The sequence below is a fragment of the Cuculus canorus genome, chromosome 7 (assembly GCF_017976375.1).
Source record: "Cuculus canorus isolate bCucCan1 chromosome 7, bCucCan1.pri, whole genome shotgun sequence".
Lineage (NCBI taxonomy): Eukaryota > Metazoa > Chordata > Aves > Cuculiformes > Cuculidae > Cuculus > Cuculus canorus.
In genome coordinates this window covers 35,227,079-35,244,176 of record NC_071407.1, presented here as the reverse complement: position 1 = coordinate 35,244,176, position 17,098 = coordinate 35,227,079, and the positions used below count along the sequence as shown (strand labels likewise).

Here is a 17,098-nt window from a genome sequence, read left to right as displayed (position 1 = left end):
GTAAACTTCGGATCAAAAAGGAAAATGAGAAACTCTAGGCAGAGGCCACCTCTCAGTAGATGGGTTTTGAATCTGCATATACCAGTGAAGGGCACATCTTGTTTGTGCCGGCTTCTATACAGAGGAGGAAGGGTGTGGGATGGAGGTGTGACCCCACTGCTTAGCTTTTCCAGTTCGGGTTGAATAATGTCTACCGAAGTAAAATCTTTGTAATGTTTGGCCAAGCTCATTGTGATAGATTCTCAAATCCAGAAAGGAACATGTCAGTCAAACATATTTGCCCTCCATGGCAACCAGCACCTGCATTTGCCCCATAAAACGGACTGAATCACCAGTAACTCATTAAAAAAATAATACCCAAGGGATGAAGACTCTTCCAAACACGTTGGCAGCTTGTGCCCATGGTTTGAAATAGTCTGGTTCCCTGGATGAACATTACTGACTTCAGATGCAGCTCTGCATGCCACCCCTGTTAGAGCAGTAATACCTCTATTTCCAATGCCTTTGCCCCATGCTCAGAGTCCTTATTATCTCAAAACACTTTTTTAATCCACTCTTTGCAAACACTAAAATGCTTGTGCTCTTGTGGTTTCTAATTTACGAGGCATTTTCTATGACCTCAGATGATTCTTGCAGCTCTGCCTGTCTTAAAGGGAAAAATGTGGAAAAATTCACTGGAGCAGGAAGCAGTTGCTGAGTGTCAGCATCATGGACGGCATTTTCAAGGCCAGGTTGGATGGGGCCTTGAGCAGCCTGACCTGGTAGGAAGTGTCCCTGCCCATGGCAGGGGGGTTGGAACTGGATGATCTTTAAGGTCCCTTCCAACCCAAACCATTCTACGATCATGAGAGGGATATGCAAAGCTGTGATGAGATGCTTTAATGCCTTGGAGACACCGATGTCTTCATCCCTTCTTCCTTCAGCTAGTCCCTGCTTGAGTCTCCCCGCATCTCCTTCCAGCTTCCCACAGCATCCAGTGGGCATTTTTTTCTACATTTTTAAGCTCCATCCTCAATACAATTCTCCCTGTTTCAAGCTGAGTATTGAGACTGCTGGTCCATGCTCTTTAGGAGGGTCTCTTGCAAATTGCTGCAATCCCTTTGTTGTTTTGACTTTGCCTAAATTTTTCTGGGTTTTTTTTTGGGAAAGCTCTGTGGGTTGCATTCCTCTGCTTTATTCCTTTTTTTTTTTGGCTCTGCGTATGAATCTGACCCCCATTGTAATACAAGTGGTTTCATCCCTGGCCTCACCCTTGCTGCCTCATGTGGAACCAGTCATATCCCTGGAAACAGAGTGCAAATTCCCCCCTAGGAATAAGAAAATGGCACCAAGCTGCAAGGGAGCTGAGTTGCCTTCATATGCAAATAAATGCAAACACCTTCAATTAACCCAGAAAGAACATACAATAATTGGCAACAGGTTAGGCAGCATTTTGTCTTGCTTCTCTGTCTTCCTCCCACAGAATTATTCAGAGGTAAATATCTCTGTGGTTTCATTTGAAAAATTATTTTAAACCATCACATCTCCTCCAGAAATATTTATTTCCATGGTCCTGGACAATTTGGCAGCCACAAAAGTGGGCATTAAATGAGAGGCATTCACCCCTTCCATGGGGAACCTCCTCCCTGCTGGCTGCAGATGTGCTCTCTCCTGACTGCTTTGATAAATAGGGAGGAAAAAATGGCATTTTGGGGCACAGGCTTGCAGAAAGGTTTCTTGGGCTCTGAGGAAAGAATTCATTTGCAAAAGAAGGCTGTTTTCCACAAAGACCAGTTTGGCTTCCAGAAAGGCCTTCCCATGACGGGGAAGAGTTCAGGCAGGGGAAATTTTAGCCTTTGGGATGGAGAGAGAAGGATTGGCTCCTCTATGCTCAAGCATGGGGTGCCTCTGGCTGTCCCACAGCAGTTCCTCTTGTGGTCTGTTCCGATGCCCTTATTGCAGCATTTTTCCTATTAAATTATGGTTAAAGATGGTTATGGAGGAGGTGAGCAGTGCTCTTGACGGCTCAGCTGGGGTGTGTGGCAGGAGACAAGGCAGTTATCCAGTCCCAAAGTGCTCCAACACCCCTATTCTCCTTCTGTAGTCAGCAGGAGGTTGCAGACCTTGGAGTTGGCCTGGTGCAAGGCAAATTCCTGCGCAGGCATGGTGCCCTTCCTGCCTTTTCGAGTGGTGCTGTTCTGGTTCCCAGCAGATGTAGAAACTGTGAAGATTTCTCTGTGGGACAATGTGACAGCAAGATGGTCAGGAGGCTGTGGTGGTGGTGGACCTCATCCTCCCCCCAGACCATCTTCTGATGGTCTAGGCATGGCGCTTCCACCCATGTCATCACAGATTTGCCACGCCCTTCTCCCACCCCTACTGGTTTTGACCCAACTCCACTCAATAAGTGTAAAACCATCAGTTCCCTCCTCTCCTCAGTAAATCCTCCTTTATCTCAAGCACGTCATGATGCTTCTACAGTATCTGGCCATACCCAGAGTATACCTGTATGGGATCTGCTCCTGTCTCAGCTGCAGGCACATGAGCACTGGGCTGCTGGAAAACCTCAGCATGGTGTCAAAGTGGATTGAGGTCTCCACCTCCATCTGGCTTCTCAGGGTGGCTTGCAGGAAAGGGGCATCTAATTCTGCCTGGAAATCAATGGCGAGGCTTCCCCTGCGAGTGAGAAGCACATGGGTCTGGTCACCGAGCAGTGGCCTCAGGCTGGGCACCATGCACTGACACCAAACAACTGCATAAGCATCTTAATTTTAGGTCTGGCCATGGAAAATGAGTGTGTAACTAGTGCCCACCAGACTCCTACCACCAGACTCTTCTCCTGCTGGGTCCAGCTCTTCCTGGTGGACAGTGTGTCCACCAGGAAGAGCTGGACCCAGCAGGAGAAGAGCAGAGGATTATTGAAAGCCAACCTAAGATGGAGCATCCCTAGTGCTGGGTGCTGAGCCTCCTCAGTACTCACATCCTCAGAGCCAAGCAGTTTCCCGAACACTGACCTTGAACTGATGCTGGTTTTCAGTTCCTGCTCCCAAATGCTCACATCCACGTCAGCTGAAATGTCAAGTCCCAGCCCGCCCTGGAGTTTGATGGCCACTTGGAGGCCAGACTGCAGAGGAATGATCTGGAAGATGGAAAAGGCAGAACTTGCTGTGATCAGGCACCGCTCTTGGCTGAGCAGCCAATACCAACACCAATCCATGGCTGCTGGGACTGTGTATCCTAAACCCACAGCTTGGCTCTCACGGGAGGAACTCAAACCACGTGTATTCCATGGCAGTGCCAAGCTATCCCACTGTTTTACCAACCCCAAGTGATCCCCGGCAGTGCCACCTTGGTCTTAGATGTGTGTCTGCAGTGAATAACATACCTAAAGTCCACTGGCTCATGTTATGAGATTCGGTTGGATTTGGTATGGAGGCAGATCACCCCCACCATCCAATACCTGGTGATGGTCCATCAGCAGGAGATTCCCTTTGACCACACTTGTGGGTTCTCCGCTGTTTAACAGGACCTTGGCCATTAAGTCTGTGTATCCTTGGAAGAACACGACTGGCCGCAACTGAACATCGAAGAAGATGGCAGACATCCCAGCTGTGAGCTCTGGCTCCTCTTCCCCTTCCGAGATGTTTTCTCCCAGCATTGACTCCATCCCTTGAGCTTCAATAGTGACCTAAAACACAAAAGCAGAGATGTGCAAGCTGCACGGAGCAAATGTGGAAAGTCCATTTCACGCCCTGCAATGCTGTTTGAGTTGCTATACTTGTCCAGCACTTGGACAGGCACCCTTTGAAGCAGGAGGAAAGTGATGGAGTGGGCTGGATGAAGCATCCAAACTATCCCTGAGCACTGTGGTTTTGCATCCCCTGTTTTTTTTGGTGGAGTGGGTAGCTCCCTTCTCCAGAGCAGGTCTGTCTGGCTTCACATCAGTAACGCAGGGGGATGAATTAAGAGCTGTGAGCACTTGTTTATTTCTGATACGGGACAGGTTAGGATAGGGCAGACAGATAAATGGTCACCATTGCGTTAGTGCTGCAATCCCCCTCTGCCCACACGCCCCCCAGCCGCTCTCTTGCCAGCACACCTGAGCTGCACGAAGGCGCTGGCCACCGCCGAGCAGGGAGAAGTCAGAGACGCTCTTCCTCAGAAAGCCACCCTCCAAAAACAGCAGGTCCAGCCCGAAGGTGGAATACAGGTCCTTGGTGACTGAAAGGCAGAGAGATTCTTGTAAGCACCCCCAGGCAGCGCCTGGCACGTGTGTTTTTACAAATAAGTCAGTGAATGATGGTGAACCACAAATGCCCTGAGAGCAGCAGCAGGGGATGAAGGCTGACAAGAATATAGAGAACCCGTAGGTGGGATGTGTAAGTCTGGGATCCCAGCAAGCGCATCCCCTGCAATGCTCAGTCAATGCTCAGTGGGATAGAGTGGCTTCTTAAAAGGGCTGGTCCGGATTGATTGTGGGAATGGGGAGGTCACTGCACATATCTAAAAGCAGGATCCTGAGATCTCCTTCGTAATTTTAAAGACTCCTCGACAGATCGTATGGCTACTCCTGTAGAGCTGTCCCCTCTACGGTCAGGTTGGCTGACCTGCACTGACCTCATTTTAACCATTAGATGTCTGATAAAGACAAGTGATTCAGAGGCAAAAGCTTCTCTGCACCACCTCCTCAGTTCTTGCAATAATCAAAGGATTTAACACAGCAATGTTTTTCTTCCAGGGGTTGGCTATCCTGCCTCCAGCTCCACCCTACAAGGCCAGACTGAGCTAATTCAAAGAGGGATGGGAATGAGAGCTGAGGGGGAGATTTAAGCAGATATTTAGCAAGTGTTGATTGTTGCAGTGTCCCTGATGTTTGAGGATTTCAGTACAAGGATTCTCCTCCTTGAAGAGCTTATTAAAAATACCTGAGGAACTAAGGAATGGAGCTAAATATCTTGACTTATAAAGCATAGAAACTCTCACCTACAATCCACCATTAGTTTCATCTCCAGCTGAAGGTCCTCTTTCAAATTAGCAAAATTTGGGAAAAGTACATTCCACAGCCCAGCCCTCCTGCTGTAGGAGTGTCAAAGAAAGGTGTCTCAGGAGGTGGCAACCAGCCAGCCTCAGCTGGTGTAGGCAAATGTGTTCAGAAACTCCACATTGAAGTTTTGGGGCTTTTCTATAAAGCTGAGTCCTCTTCCGAAAGGTTTCCCTACCAGCCTCTCTTTTAGCCATTAAAGGGGACTATGGGATCAGTCTCCTCTGTGGTGTCACCTGTCAGAGGTCCTGAGAAAGAAGACGAAATGCCAGCTTTCGAGAAGAAGTGGTAATTATTTATCCGTGGGTCTCTTATGATGTCTTTCATTATCTTCCTAGAAACAAGAGGGAAAGGGAATGTCAGCACCAGGAATCAAGGCAGTGACAATGTCAGTGGTGATCACAGAAGACTGTACAAAGAAGGAAATAGAAATTTCCAAGGAAATGAGCAGATGTGGGCTACTCCGGAATTACCCTCTCCTCTGGTTTATTAGCATAAACCAGTCAGATATTTTACTGCAGCTTTTGCTTACCTCCGAAAAATGTTAGTGCTCAGTCTGGTTTGTGCAGATAGGAGGATTAATGCAGTTACAAATTGTGCCTCATCCTGTGAGCCAGAGCTTTGACCTCCGAGGTCTTTGCCAAAGCCACAAGCCTGGGTCTTGCTGCCACAGAGCAGGACAAGGAGAGACACTGGGTTTTGGCTGGCTGGGCGTTATCTTCTTTATCAGCCCCGCTGCTTAATTCCTCCCACAACTGGGAATTTCCAGGCAGCCCCAATGGCAGCCCCAAGAAGGGATGCCAGCATTCTTTAAAGGCACACTGGGTCAAAAGCCACAGTTGGAATATGGAGGAGGAGAAAAAAAGAGAGATGTTTATGTATTGGGAAAAATGCAACCTTCCTCTCCAGATTCACCTTGCTGGATGGTGGTCAGCACGTAGGCTGTGCTGGACCTTCAGCAGCAGAAACGTTGCTGTCTCCACCTCCATCTCACTGGTGGCCAGCAGGATGTTAATCACATCCATGGGTGAGGGCTCGTTATCTAGGAGGATTTCTGCAGCGGCCAGGCGACACGCTTTTTCATAGCTCTTCCTTTTCTCATGGAAGATCCTCCTCATCACTTGTTTCACCTGATGCAAGAGAGCAATTAAAATGGTGCTGTTAGGTGGTGATGTGCAGATGGTGGCTCCATTTGCACCCTGATGGCTTGGCTTCGAATAGGAAGAGAAGCATCAAGCCTTGGCAGCTTTGTTTTGTACCTTACTGGAGATGTGCCGAGCAGGGAATCGTTGCAGGGCAGAGATGGCTGCAGTGGCAATGGCAGTGGGACCCTCTTCAGCATGGTCCAGGAGAGTGGGGATTGTTTCGGGGACCACAGCGTTCCCCAGGGCGAGTAGGTAGATGACCACCTCGGACTCCTCCTCGGCACCTCTCAGCCCCGCAAGGATGGTTTCCACCCCACGCTCCACCTCCTGCTCAGGGTTTGCAGGAGGGTAAGAAGAGAAGAAGGGTGAGGAGAGGGACAGGTGACATTTTGAGCTCTTCCAGAGGAAGGAGATGTCCAAAAAAGCCAAGGTTTGCAGAGGACTTACCTGCAGCCCACACAGCTTCTGCTGGCACAGCTTGCCAACCAGAGAGCCCACAGCAACTATTCCCGTCTCCCAGACCTCGGGGGCGAGTTGCTTCCCATCCAGCTTATCCTAGGCACCAGGAGGAGAAGGGTATTAGGAAACAGGGGAAAAAATATGTGGAAAAAGACAGAAGGGGTATATTTTACCTATTATCTCAAAGTGTTTACCAAAAAAAGGAGGAAAAAAATAGATCTCACCTGCCTTGAAAGAGGCCATGCATGGTTTAATTGGATAAAATCCTGATTTTTCACAGAGGCTTTTAGTTAAACTTTTATTATCTGTAATGCACTCACATAAAGCACTTTCTGTGGAATGCTTTTCCTTTGAAGAGCATCTACTCCTATCACATGTGTCCCAATAAAAGCACATAAAATTATCCCATGAGCAGGAAGATAGATTTTGACAGAAACATATTTTCTATTTTCAGGAAAATATGGTTGCTGCTCCCTCCTGGCCAAAAGGGGATAAGGATCCATCCTGGAGTTAGGGAGGGAGAGAAATGTCTGTACTTACTAACACCAGGCGGAGAAGGTCTCCTGAAGGCCGTGGAGAGAAAGCTGCTGCATAAAGAAACTTCTCCAGCAGGGAGTTGGGCTCCTTGCCAAAATCCAGAAAGTCTGAAATAGCTGCCAAGGATGCCACCGACTGTGCGGCCACTGCTGCCTCCACAACGAAGGGGCTGGAGCAAGAAGAGAGAGGTCATCAGTGACACAATCCACCGGCAGAACTGGAGAAGAAAAACAAGGTACCTTGTTCCTCATCCCCCTTTCTCTTCTCCATGCTTCCCCCTTGCTTTAAAACTCACAGAAACTTCAGGTCATGGGTTAACAAAGCATAAAAGGTTGTTTGGAACTCACCCACATCTACATATTTCACTACAGAGAGCAGCCTGGCCCCAGCATCCACACCGACAAGAGATGGAAGCTATAGCTCTAGGTGGATGGTCTGTAGATAACAGACCTCTAACTGTATTTGCAGAAAGCCTTGCTGGACCTCCAAAGCCAGCAAAAAAAAGGAAAACAATGAAGGAAAAAGCCATGCAGCATTTGTACAGTATGGGCATCCATTAAAAATGGTACATTTGCACTAGCCAGGACAGCTGCCTGGACCAGGTATGGTGTATGGACCAGCACCAAATGACCCTACACGCCAGGGTTCTACACGCACGGAAAGTCAATATTGGCCATATAGCTCCTGGGAATCTCACAGCATCTCCTCAGGAGCTTTCCTCAGCAGCTGCAGAACATCTCTCTTCTTGGCACTGCGCAGCATCTGGATGAACCTCTGGAACTGCCATGTGGTTGCTGCCTTCGAGGTGTCCATTTTTACTCTCTGGTTGTTGAAAGCCTTCAGGTAGGCTCTCAGCTGCAAAGGCAAGGCTTAGTTAGGTGGAATTTAGCCTCTTTTCCCCCGATCCTGAATCATGGGACAATGTTTACACTCCAGAAATATTTAGGAGTGAGAGGGGCCCATGGGGGTCATCCAATTGCCTGGAGGCATCTACTGCAGCCTCCCACTCCCACCGCTGAGAACTTGTGCAGAAGCCCACATGCCTCAATTTGTGCTATGTGCTAGGAAATGTGCAGGAGAAACTGTGAGCGTCACCAGTACCTGAAAGCCATTGCAATTCCAGACTTCCTAGATGAAAAGCCTGGAGGACTTGAGGAGGCAGAACTAACCCTCCTTTGTCCTTGCTAGCCTGACCTGTGGTGGGAATGTTTCCTGACCCTCAGACTTGTGGCAAGTTTAACCCAGCTGGGTGTGCCAGGCATGCACTACATGACTTCTCCAATCATTGAAACATAGCTATTTTTGTGGGGACAGAGGGGTCCTTCCACCATGGGTAGCAACTTCAGACAGTGTTTAGGAGAGGTGACATGTCAGGCTGTTGCTCAGCTGTGTTGCTGGGGATGCATCCTGCCTTGACAGCAGTAATGAGTTCCCCTAAAGGAACCACCGTTGTTTTATCCCAAATCCTACAGCCTTCTCCTGCCCAGCCAGGTGCCCGGCTTCAGGGAGAGCCCACAGTGAGTTCTGGGGGTAGGCAGCATCACTGACCGAGGGGCAGCGGGTGCAGACTCTCCGGAAGGGCAGGCTGGCCATGCCCAGGGGCTGGTGCTGTCCCTCTGTGCCAGCCAGTGCATCCTTGAGGCTTTTTCCAGCCACCTCTGCTGGGCTGGGCACTGGAGGAGACACTAGCTGAAGCTCCTGCCTGTGGAAAGAGAAAAAGCAATCTAGAAGCACTTTGTCATTTACACCCTCCATAGCTCAGAGGCTGGTTGGGTTCATGTAGATTTGAAGAAGGGGCAGATGGGGAGGAAAGCTGTCAAAAGGTGCCTGGTGGTGTCCTCAGGCCATGCGCTGTCCTGCTACACCCTGTCCTCCTTGCTGCCCACACCAGACTGTGCTGGCCAGGTCAGCAGGACAGTAGCAAACGCTATAGCTCCAACAGCTGCATGTTCATCCCACGCTGGGCCTCCTGATTCAGGCAGCGGTATGAGAGCATCACTCACCTTGAAATGATTTTAATGCCAGTGCTGGACCTCAGGGCTGGAGACAGCACATGGTTTTCTTCCGTCAGCACTGACTGGAGGAGGTTGTCTTTCACCACATACTGGCTTCTGCTGGTGGGCTGCCACTCAACTCTAAAAATCTTGAAAATGGAAAAACAAGGATAAAAACCACAACCTTTTCTCTCTTCCCCTCTCCCCGGGTGATTTCTCTCCTCTCTACTAGCAGCAAAAGCGTTTTCCAGTCCACAGAGTCATTCACTTCTCTTGCAAAATGTAGGAAAGGAAAACGAAGATGAGCCCAGCCTCTTCCCAGATGTGGGAGAAGACAGCATCAGGTGATGGCCACAGCATGAAGATGCTTTCGCTCATGGCTGATGTGGGGCAACAGACTTGTGATGGACTTTCTCTTTCGTGACAAGCCACAGAAGGAAAGGACAGCAGAGGGAGCAGAGGACATTCCTGCCTGGTGTGGGTGATGCCTGGAGATCACAAACTGGAAATAGATGCCTTCCAAAGCATTGCCCATCCTTCAAGCCCATTTGACAATGCCAGCTCCATAACTGCCCCAAGGCAGCTGCCAGGCGTGGGAAGAAGTATGGCCCTCAATGCCCAAAGCTGCCTTATCCTGATGACCATCAGCAAGAACATCCTCTCCAAGTGAAAGAGAAAGATAAGCAACAGCAATTTCCACCAGGCTCATGCCAAAAAAATATTTGGCTTCCCTGCTGTGCTGCATGGTGACCTTGGGGAAGCTCTCTGGCTTTTTTCCTTCTGAAATAAATGACACGCTTGCTGGATTTCAACCCTACCTCATCTCCCTGCCCCAGTGAGGGAGCGTTGGTCACACTGAGAGATATTATCAGGGCAGTTGGGCTTGCATGTGGCAGGTCTTGGGGAAGGGGAAGAGCTGAACTATGTGCAAGCAGTGTTTTTTTGATAGCAAATGGCATTAGCAATAATAATATCGCTATTTTAATAGAGGATTTTTTTATCCATAGGCTTTGCCTTTTACAGAGCTGGGCGGCATTGTTATTTTGCTGTCACAGCTATGGATCCAGGCAAGGTCCAGGCAGCTGCCTATGTCCAGATGGCTGGAAAACCTTATTGCCAAAAATGTGCTGTGCAGAGTTTGTTACTTTCTTGGGTAAGTCTGCGACGATTCGTACTCCAGAAAGCTTTTCTTATAAGAACACTCAGTGTGACTGCTGAAGCCTATGGGATCTCTGTGCAGTGATGTCCATTCTTATCTTGAATTCAGTAGAATTTATATATTCAAAACCCCATCAATTTCAGTTTTGGTGGGTATAACTTCATTAAGACCCACAGAGTTTCATCGATTATGTCAGGGCTGAATGTGGGCTACTGTTTTGAAGGAAACAAGCCTTTGGTCCAGTCAACCTAATCCCCAATGTGATGAGACTGAGGTTTAGAAAACAATTCTGTATATCTCCACCTTCCCAAGCAGAACTAGCCAACAGGTCGGCAGTGATAACAAGGATGGGGATGGGAAGAACCAGGGCATCTTGTTTGCTCCTACCCACCTCATAATTGTATATTCCTCCTGAGATATGTTGGTGCATCCCAATTTGGGTATGGGTCTAAGAGCTGGAACCCCGTCCCAGGCTGGTGCAGAAGGCTGAAGCCAGCTGGGAATGGGAATCACAGCCCACCTGTAGGAAGATTTTGGGGACAACCTTGACCTACTTGATGTAAGTTTGGCCCACCACCAAGAGAGGAATGGACTTGCTTTGTTTACGGAGGTGAATCCAAACTTGGGCTTTTCACAGCTGAGAAGGTGTTTTGTCTTCAGGATGGAATGGTTGGACATGGTGTATGTGACTTGGCAGCTCCCAGAGATGTCCTCCTGAAATACAAATGTAAGTGACCATGGTTATGGGTGATCAACTTTAATCAAGCCTTAATAAAATGATCTCTGTAGAGGACAGATGGAAATTAATAAGTAGAAAAATAATGAAAAGGCTAGAAACTGGGCTATTTTTAGGGGTGCTCGATAGATTCAAATCCATCTGGGCAGGAAATCTGCTCTTGCAGATTTAGGCTAACAGCAGCAGCAGCTTTGTGCCTGTATTTTGTGTTTTGATGTTGTTTCCAGGTCACTACAGCATCAGTTCACCCTTGGAGGAAGGGATTTCCCTACTATTTGCTGGCTGCTGGCTGGGCTGGGCAAATCAAATAAAACCAAATTCCACTTGGCAGAAATTCTATTTTTCCTACTGTCCAGGAAAAGACAATGATTTTGTAAGTGTGTCTACTCCTGAAAATTGTCTTTTATCTTTCCAATAGTTATTCTTGCTTATAGCTCCTGGAGCAGCAAAGCCCATGACGTTTATCCTGAATTTTGCCTCTGCTGCAGTACCTGGCCTGGCTGTGCTTCGGGGCCAACTCTCCTGCTGCAGCATTGGCCTCTGGTTTTCGAGCAGGATCTGGCCCCAGCTTTGCACCTACCTCCACTGTGGTGCCGGCGTAGGGCTGGATTTGGAGCAGACTGACAACACCTCGCTTCAGGTTCGAGATCAGGATGCTTTCCGCCTCGTTCCCATAGAAGGCTTTGACCTGGGAGGGCAAGAGGTGGTGTCAACCTGTGGGAATGGCTCTGGGGGTCCTGTGGGCTCTTTGCTGCCTTCCCTGCTGAAAGGCATCTCCCCTGCAACCCAAGCAACACCCTGTAGATACTCAAAGGTTTTTCACAAGGCGGACTGTATCCCTTGATAGCATAAGCTTTGTGGATGCATGTCCACAAATTTTCCCTGTTTTTCATAGAATCATAGAAGAGTTAGGGTTGGAAGGGACTATAAAGATCATCCAGTTCCAACCCCCCAGCCATGGGCAGGGACATCCCACTGGCTCAGGCTGCCCAAGGCCCATCCAACCTAGAGTTGAACACCTCCAGGGATGGGGCAGCCACAAATTCTGTTGGCAACCTGTTCCACTGTCTCACCACTCTCATGGTGAAGAAGTTCTTCCTTATATCAAGCCTAAATCTGCCCCTCTCCAGTTTATACCCATTCCCCCTCATCCTATCACCACAAGCCTTTGTGAACAGCCCCTTCCCAGCTTTCTTGTAGTCCCTTTCAGCTACTGGAAGGTCACTATAAGATCTCCTCAGAGCTTTCTCTTCTCTCCAGGCTGGACAATTTTTCACCCATTAGCTTTCCCAAGCCTTAGAGGAGAAGGTCAGAGAGGAGCTCCCATCCCAGAGTTAGGACCAAGGCCCTTTTCACATGGAATGCTGCAGGTCCAGCCAAGCCTGCAGCCCCTTTGGAGGATGGGCCTGCATCTAGGGTCACACTGGACCCCTTGGGAGACCTGTATTTGCCACCCTGTCCAGTTCCTTGTGCTCTGATATGAAATCAGAGGTGGAGCAAAAGTTTGTACAGGCTTCATAGCTAGGAAAGTCTGGGATGAGGGCAGGAGTGCTCTGCAGAGAGCATGAGCAAGCGTAGGAGGTTCCCAGCTGACCTTCCCGCTGTTCCAGGAGATGAACACGGGCTGCTGGAGCTCTGCCTGTGCTTCCTGGCTCAGTGCAATCTCTGCGGGGGAAACTCCAGCACTGCCCTGGCTCCTTTCCTCTTCTGGCTTGTGCTGGGCTTTCAGGTCATGGATCTAGGACAGCAGTAGATGACAGAAAGCAATGATGAAACATGTCTTATCTTAGGCTGCTGTGCATTTCGGCTGCAGGTGATGGCTTCTTCGTCAGAGATTTCATTTTTCATGCGGTTTGGGCTAGAAAGGAAAGGGGCTAAGGAAGGACAGCATCAGTGCTCCCAGGAGGAGTATCAGGCTGCAACGGCTTTACCACCTCACGCACCTGCACCTGGAGCAGCTCTTCCCCGCCTTGGTCCTTCCATAGCTGGTGCAGGTGGACCAATGCCTCAGCCCGCAGCCAGGCTCCCTGCGGGGACAGTGTGGGTGCATGGTCCAGCTGGATGTCCAGGGTATAGTGGTACTGATACAGGGTCTTGGGCTGGAAAGAAAGCAGCTGCGAATCCCCTAAGGAAAGACACAGATGTTGAAGGTCTGTAGTTCTGGACCTCAATCCCTCTGCTCACCGCAGCCGGCGTCCTCCATCCTAGAGAGGGCCTGGATTTGCAGGGATGCTTGTGGCCTGCATTGCTTTGCGTCCTGGAAATAGTATTTTCACACCAAGCAGTAGGCATGGTTGACATGTTTGGGGGAGAACATGGAAAGGTTTTAATGGGAACGTATTCATCCCTGTGGTTTGGATATTGGGATGTTCTCAGGGCGACAACTGATTCCTGCTTACATTTCTGGTCCTGCCTTAGAAATGATGGCCAGAGTGGGGACCCTTCTTGGGAACCTCAGGACATTTTGAAAGTGCCAGGGAAACGCACTTTAATGCTGAAGTAAATTTTCCTGAGTGCACATACAGACAGGAGGGATACCTTGAAGTGTCTTCTCAGCATTGTGCATTAACTGGGGCAAGGTTAGCAATTTTACTTAGGGGAGAAGATCATATTCTTCATGTTGTGCTTTGCATCAGAACCCCTATCTACTGGTTAAATCACTGGCTTAGTGATAGGGCAAAACGAAGTTTGTAGGGCAGCTTTAAATCAAAACTCCTCTTTGCTTTAATCTTATTTATCTAGAATTATTTGATGCCCCTTCCCTTTTTCATATACAAATATAACCAGAGGAAGGGTTGCCTTTGCCAAGATATAACCAATCTAATCTATTTTCTCAAGTCACTTGAAATTCTTCTGCAAATCTGATGCAGTTGTTGGGCTTCTGAAATGTATTATAGTTCTGCTATTTTTCTTACAATGATAAGTTAATCAATAGAAATCCAGCTCACTCCCCAGGGCTTTCCTCCGTGAGTCAGACTGAAGAGTTTCTGTATTTCTGCACCGTGTGCAGTTTGAAAAACCGCAGCTCTCTGATTTTCCTCACCCCCCAGGGAGGGCTTTCACAGGGCCAAAAAATTTTCCCTGCCTCAGGAGATGCTCAGAGTGTTTGCAGCTGTTGTGGCAATCACGTTTCCGTCCCCAGCCTGCATCATGGTGGCCCTGGGATGCTTTGTGCTCTAGGATGAGTATCCTGTCTCTCACAGCATCCCGCCCTGTTGTGTCCCTGGACTTGAGCAGCCCAAAGCCTCTTACCTTTTGCTGTGCTCATGAAGGAAAAGCAAAGAAGGCAAACATATCCCGAAACTGCCTGCGGATTCATGGTGGGCTCTGGGAGCAGGGCGGGAGATGGGGAAGGAAGGGGGTGGGAGAGGGACTATACAACAAAAGTGGGCAAGATTTGCAGTGTCAGGCGATGAGGCCCAACCTTCTCCCTATCCCCGCCTCACATACCCAAGGAAAAGCAAATAATTAAACCTTTGCACCAACCCCCAGCAGCCACGGAGGGTTTGGAAATCAGCTGAGGTTTGCCAAAGACCAGTGGGAGGTGAGGAAAGCTGCAAAAAAAAAGGGCTGCCAGCAGTATTGGGGCGTGGAGAAATTGCCAATTCACCTTGATATAGGGGAGGAATGCTTAGAAAGCTGCTCCCTTCCTTGGTGAATTATCTCTTCCCTCCAAAAGGGAAAGGGAAATAAATGGCTGCTTTTAAAAAAGACCAAAAGGGTGGTGGGGGGAAAACTGTTTTCCCATCCTTTTAGTTAGAGACTAGGATTTGCAGCCCATGGGCTCGAGTTTCTTAAAGGGCCAGGCTAGAAGGGGTGGAGAAAGCCTGCTGATGGGTCTGACCGTGAACATGGTCCCCCCAAAAAACAGCACGGGAAAAGGTTTAGGAGACGAGTGCTTTGCTGATTGTGCTTTACACAGCCTGCTAACTCCTTGGCCCACCATCCATGTATGTTTTTTCTATGCATGAGCTTCTTGATTGCTGAATTTAATTGGTTCCTAAAGGCACTATAGACTGCGAAGAGCCAGAGTCCCTACTGGGTGGTGATGGGGTGGCTTAGGGTCCTGTGAAGTCTTTTTGCCAAAACAGAGTGGTCAAACAGGAAAGACTGTGGCACGTCACATCCTCTTTGTACAGGGATCTGGGAGGGAGTAATGTCATTATTAAAACCACCAGCTCGTTGTAGTGGGACCAAAACCTAATGGTTTTGGTGTTGTGGCATTTTCAAGAGCACATCTTCTGGCTCTGCATCTCCATTGGGCTTTCAGGCCACTACTGTGACTTGAAAAGGAGGGCGAATCCAGCTGTGAGCTACCTGGGGCAAGTCCAGCTGTATGTTTCCCACAGGGGGTATCTCTATTTGGTTCTCTGATGGTCTTTATTGACAAACATCCTATATTTAGACTGAAGACTTTTCTTAATTGTTGCTTTTCTTGCAGGTCTCAGACTTGTATTCTTATATTCTTCTTATATATATTCTTATATTAGATATATATAATATATATTATATGCTTACATATATTCTTATATTCTTCTCTATAAGTCTCAGACTTTATATTCTTCTTATTCTCAGACTTATATTCTACAGTTCCCTCTTAAATGACGACAATTAGGGCTATCCATGAGTTGGCTGCTCCAGATGTACCCCACAGGCTGTGACACCATTGGTTGTGAGAGTCCGTCTGTATTGGCTTCTCCTTTTGGGATCCATGAATGTAGGGGACTTCTTTGTCAGCGTGCACCGAGAGACCAAAGCACAGGCGGAATGGATAGAAGTCCTGCTGAACTCAGAAAACTTTAGCACTTTAGCCAGGGTGGGGAAAAATTGAATATTTCAAAGAACCAAGTGGCTGTTGAGGGCTTAAGTCCTGAAAATAAAGCCCTAGAGTTAGCTGGCTGCAGTTAAACACACTGGAGAGCAAAGGCAAACAGAAACAGGTTGGGAAAAAGACCCTGCTGATAAGGAGGCTTCAAACTGGATCTGTGCTTTGGCAAATTTGCTTATTTAGAGACAGCTGCTGAGTGTTTCCAGGACTTGGGTGTGGGAATCCAACAAGCCACAACTTGCTTTCCTATAGGCAGCTCTGGGCTGCCCATTTCTACCCGCTGGGATGTCTCAAAGGCAAAACCATGTGATAGTCACTCAGCAGTTTTCCCAGCTGTTCCAAGGAAAGGAGTTTATCCGCTGCCTGTACTACTGGGGATGAGCTGCAGAGCTTCCACTCAAAATCTGCATGAGAGGTCTCTTGCTGTCATTTCTTGATCACCTCTGTTAGAACCTCATCCTCATGGCAAGATGGCAACGAGCAGGAAAAGCAGTCATGTAGGAGGAAAATCGGCATGGATGGGACATATCCCTGGATTCCTAAATCTGCTCTCTAGACTAAACAAAAAATCGGATCCTTCCAAAGGCAGTGGAAAGAGAGAGGTACCTTTGGAGGACGCTATGTGCTGCTTATCTTGGGCACTGACTTACTGTGACATTAATCTCCATCTGAGCGTATTTATTTAACTCCATCAATTATGGGAGAAATTTAATACCTAGCTCAGACATTGACGTGTAAGTTGGAAATGAATCTCACACTCTGATGTGCAACTTTGACAGTCACCGTGACAATTTATCAGCCCGGAGAGAAAACTCCTCCAGGTTTGCTATTGCAGGAGGGGAGGATGGGATGCACAGTAAGTTTCAGTGATTTTTTTTCACGTGCTTTCTCTTTCTCCAGACCTGGTTCTTGCTTCTATCTCTGGGAGAATCTGTGAAAGAGTAAAGCAGAAGAAATCGTGTATTTCATATTCCTCATACCAGTCATGGAAAATGAAGGACAGATAGCTTTGTCTGTCTCTCCGAATTGCTGTGTTTGTCCATGTTGTAGAGACCATTCCAACACTGTGGCTGTGGGTCTAGGCACTGCCACCCAGCATCACTGCGTGGTGACCCGTACCTCCTGTGCTTTCACCCATGTATGGCTCAAGTGATGGTATAAATGTCAGTGCGCTTTGAATCCATCCCACAGCTAAACAAAAAGAAGGGGAAATAAAGCAT

The 17,098-nt window shown here is 48.3% G+C and overlaps 1 protein-coding gene across 1 annotated transcript; it reads right to left on the bottom strand.

Moving 5' to 3' along the window:
* Positions 1-282: 282 nt before the first annotated feature.
* Positions 283-14,475, bottom strand: LOC104054905 (microsomal triglyceride transfer protein-like). The gene is made up of 18 exons (XM_054072296.1): positions 14,303-14,475; positions 12,994-13,175; positions 12,645-12,788; positions 11,631-11,738; positions 10,912-11,028; positions 9,165-9,304; positions 8,710-8,863; positions 7,859-8,016; positions 7,165-7,330; positions 6,613-6,720; positions 6,280-6,492; positions 5,936-6,150; positions 5,257-5,354; positions 4,079-4,200; positions 3,440-3,667; positions 2,994-3,118; positions 2,485-2,655; positions 283-2,214 (listed from the first exon to the last, which is right to left on the bottom strand). Exons 1-18 carry the CDS (start codon positions 14,367-14,369, stop codon positions 2,067-2,069), a joined length of 2,664 nt encoding a protein of 887 aa, XP_053928271.1. The 5' UTR covers positions 14,370-14,475; the 3' UTR covers positions 283-2,066.
* Positions 14,476-17,098: the final 2,623 nt, after the last annotated feature.